General features: G+C 35.7%; 1 protein-coding gene across 1 annotated transcript; it reads right to left on the reverse strand.

Annotated features, from left to right (window-relative positions):
* Positions 1-2,030: 2,030 nt before the first annotated feature.
* LOC104229538 (uncharacterized) lies at positions 2,031-2,819 on the reverse strand. Its single transcript, XM_009782191.1, has 2 exons — positions 2,607-2,819; positions 2,031-2,471 (listed from the first exon to the last, which is right to left on the reverse strand). Exons 1-2 carry the CDS (start codon positions 2,817-2,819, stop codon positions 2,031-2,033), a joined length of 654 nt encoding a protein of 217 aa, XP_009780493.1.
* Between the last annotated feature and the right edge of the window lie 427 nt (positions 2,820-3,246).

The following is a 3,246-nucleotide window of genomic DNA, read 5'->3' on the forward strand; positions in this document are numbered from 1 at the left end:
AATTACGAAGAATATATAACAATTTCAATTAAGGATGAGCAGTGGGAAGATAATCATAACCTCAATTAAGACTAAACAATTATAGAAAAGATAATAACGGTTTCCAATAAAGACAAGCAGTTATGAAAGATAGCATGACAATAAAAGAGGTAAAAAATTTCAATTAAGCAAAATAAGAGTCAAATAGGCAATACGAATGAATCATAAAGCCATTAATTCCAATTAAAGTATGTAGAGGTGAAACTAGTAAATGGAAGCTCAATCATATCAAGAACAACTTCATACTCAGTGAGTACAAGGACCTAAGAACTCTAAAAGGCTAACTTTTCACAAATAAGTCCGAACAAGCACTCGTCACCTCGCGTACACGGATTACAATCAACATAGAAGACTCAAATCCTATTGGGAAGCCCCCCACACGAGGTTAGGTAAGATACTTACCTCAATCCGGCCAATTCAATACTCAATTTAGCCTTTTCTTTACCAATCCATCAACAATCGGCTCAATCTAGCCAAAAATGACTTGCACACCTCAAACAATGCAAGAAAAAACAATTTCAATTAACAAAGTTGTGATTCTTATATAATTTGCAATAAGTCAACAAAAGTCAACTTTTCGAGCCCGCACCTCGGAACCCGATAAAATTTACAAAAACTGAACACTCATTCCGATACGAGTTCACCCATACAAAAATTATCAAATTCCGATATCATTTGATCCTTCAAATCATCATTTATATTTTTGAAAGACTTTACAAATTTTTCCCCAAATTTCATCCCAAATCATGAATCAAATGATGAATTCAATGATAGATCCATGTATTTTAGCCAAATCCGAGTTAAAATCACTTACCCCGATGAATTTCTTGAAAAACCTTCGAAATATCACCAAGATTCAATCTCTATAGACCAAAATATGAAATAAAACCCCAAATCTCGTCTTTATAATGCACCTTCCGGATTCCCTCACCGCTGACCGTGGTAAATCCACCGCTGCAGTGGAAAAAGTTGACTGCAGTGACAGGCTTTAGTATTTTGGCCTTAACATTCTCTACAGATGTCCAAATTGTTATTTCTTTAGCTTTCTGAAAACTAGACATGAAGGGCTACATTTTTCGTTTTGGAATCATCTCCAAATTCCTTGTAGTTCAAAAGATATAGGCTTCCGAAGTCGGACCAGTGAACCTACAGATTCTTCATCACCGCAGACCGCGGAAAAACTTCCGCCTCAGCGGTAAGACCACCGCCCCAACGGAAATTCCTTCGCCCCCAGCGAAGATTTAAGAATCAAAACCATTTCCTAAGTTCCAAAATGTCCGGACTCGCTCAAAACTCACCTGAAACACACCCAAGGCCCCCGGGACCTCAACCAAATGTACCAACACATCCCATAACAATATAAAAATTTAGTCGAGCCTTCGAATTACTCAAAACAACACCAAAAATACTAAACCCACCTTAGGTTCAAGCCTAAGGACTTAGAAACTTTCAAATTCCACAAAATCACCATACGGAGCTATTGGAATCATCAAAAATCTATTTCGGAGTCATTTACTCAAAAGTCCAATTTCGGTCAAATTCTCATCGCTTAAGCTTCCAAATCTAGAATCCTTCTTCCAATTCGACTCCAAATCCCCCGATAACTGAATTCAACCATGCACTTGAGTCGATACACATAATATGAAGTTGTTCAAGATCTTACGCTGCTGAACGGAGCTTAAATTCTCAAAACGATCGGTCGTGCCGTTACAATGCAATAATATACATCATGATATACATGTCCTACACAACTTAATGTATTGATCTCGACCAGCAAAATTATATGATAATTTTGATATACATGCGAAAATACAATCTCTAATAAATTAAAAATTGAATATACAAGTGCAAAATTTAAATAACTTGAGTTGCACTTGAACTGAATAATATTTCATAATTAATAAACTCTATATATACATCAATCATTTATATTTAAGGCCTGCCTTTTATTTAAACTAATAATTCTTATAATCTATTAGGAACAAGACCACTCAGTGGTGATTAGGTATATTTCTACATGTTCTCCTATTGTGGCCCTCACGTCCACATTGTCCGCATGAACTCTTTGGCCTCTTAGCTTGTGATTCTGAAACTTTCTTGTATCTCACCTTATTAGGTCCTCCAGGCATCTTATTCCCAATTGGTGGCAACACAACTTGTTCTAATACCTCTGCAGGTATTGTCCATGTACTTTCATCTGGAAGAGGATAAATTGGAATGTTGTATGCTTTCAACATGTATTCATTGTTGTAGTACATAGAGCAGTAATCTTCACCCTCTAAGTTTTTTGACCTCAACACTGCCCACGCATGCGGATATGGTATTTGATCTAACCGAAACCTTCTACAACTACATGTCCTTTCCCTAAGGCAAACGATGAAGAACCTCCCATTGTCAATAACTGGATGTAAGTTTTCAGTTGATGGCCTCACCTATATTTTGTAGAAAGCAATATTAGTCAAGATGTTATGTAACTAATACAAAAGATTAACCTAATAGATTATTGAGTGTTCCTGTAGACAAACATGAATATAAAATTAGTGAAATGTTATATAATATAAACATACCATCATATGTTGTGATGCATCAAGATTTTCATCCATTATAGCATTGTATTTTATGGTAAGCTTTGTAAATATTGCTTGTGTAATGTTTCGATTTGTGAAGTTCCACCTCTTGATCAAAATTCGAATTTCTTCCAGTAATTGTTGTACAGCAAGTTCCCTCGCTTCCTTAGTTGCTGAATTTAATGACCCTGCAATGTTGGAAGTCATTGTCATTGTTCTGTTGACTTTTGCATGCGCTCTACACTGCCTGTGATACCTAATATCAAATAAGTAAACTTTACTCTTCCATCTATTTGTTCAATCCCCGTCATATGGTGATTAAAATCTTGAATGGTATATGCTCTTCTCTCTTAGCTCTTCTTGGCTCCTCTTATATATGTCTTTTATGTTATTCCATAGATGCCATATACAAATACAATGAGAAACTTGTGGATACACTATTGAAGCTGCCTTCACTATGCTCTCATTCTTGTTCGATACAATGCACATATCATCTTTGTCATCGAACGCTTCTTTGAACCTTTCGAAGAACCATTCCATGAGGCATCATTCTCCGAATCAACAATTGCACATGCAAGTGGTAAAATCTTGTCTGATTACATTATATCAATTATATTTATTCAATAAAGTGCTTATTATA

This window comes from Nicotiana sylvestris, chromosome 2 (assembly GCF_000393655.2).
Source record: "Nicotiana sylvestris chromosome 2, ASM39365v2, whole genome shotgun sequence".
Lineage (NCBI taxonomy): Eukaryota > Viridiplantae > Streptophyta > Magnoliopsida > Solanales > Solanaceae > Nicotiana > Nicotiana sylvestris.

Excerpts from the sequence above, each read along its gene's own strand:
- LOC104229538 (XM_009782191.1), bottom strand. The coding sequence starts at position 2,819 with ATGACAATGACTTCCAACATTGCAGGGTCATTAAATTCAGCAACTAAG. Across the intron at positions 2,472-2,606 it reads ATGCATCACAACATATGATG|GTGAGGCCATCAACTGAAAA; the intron begins GTATGTTTATAT and ends TACAAAATATAG.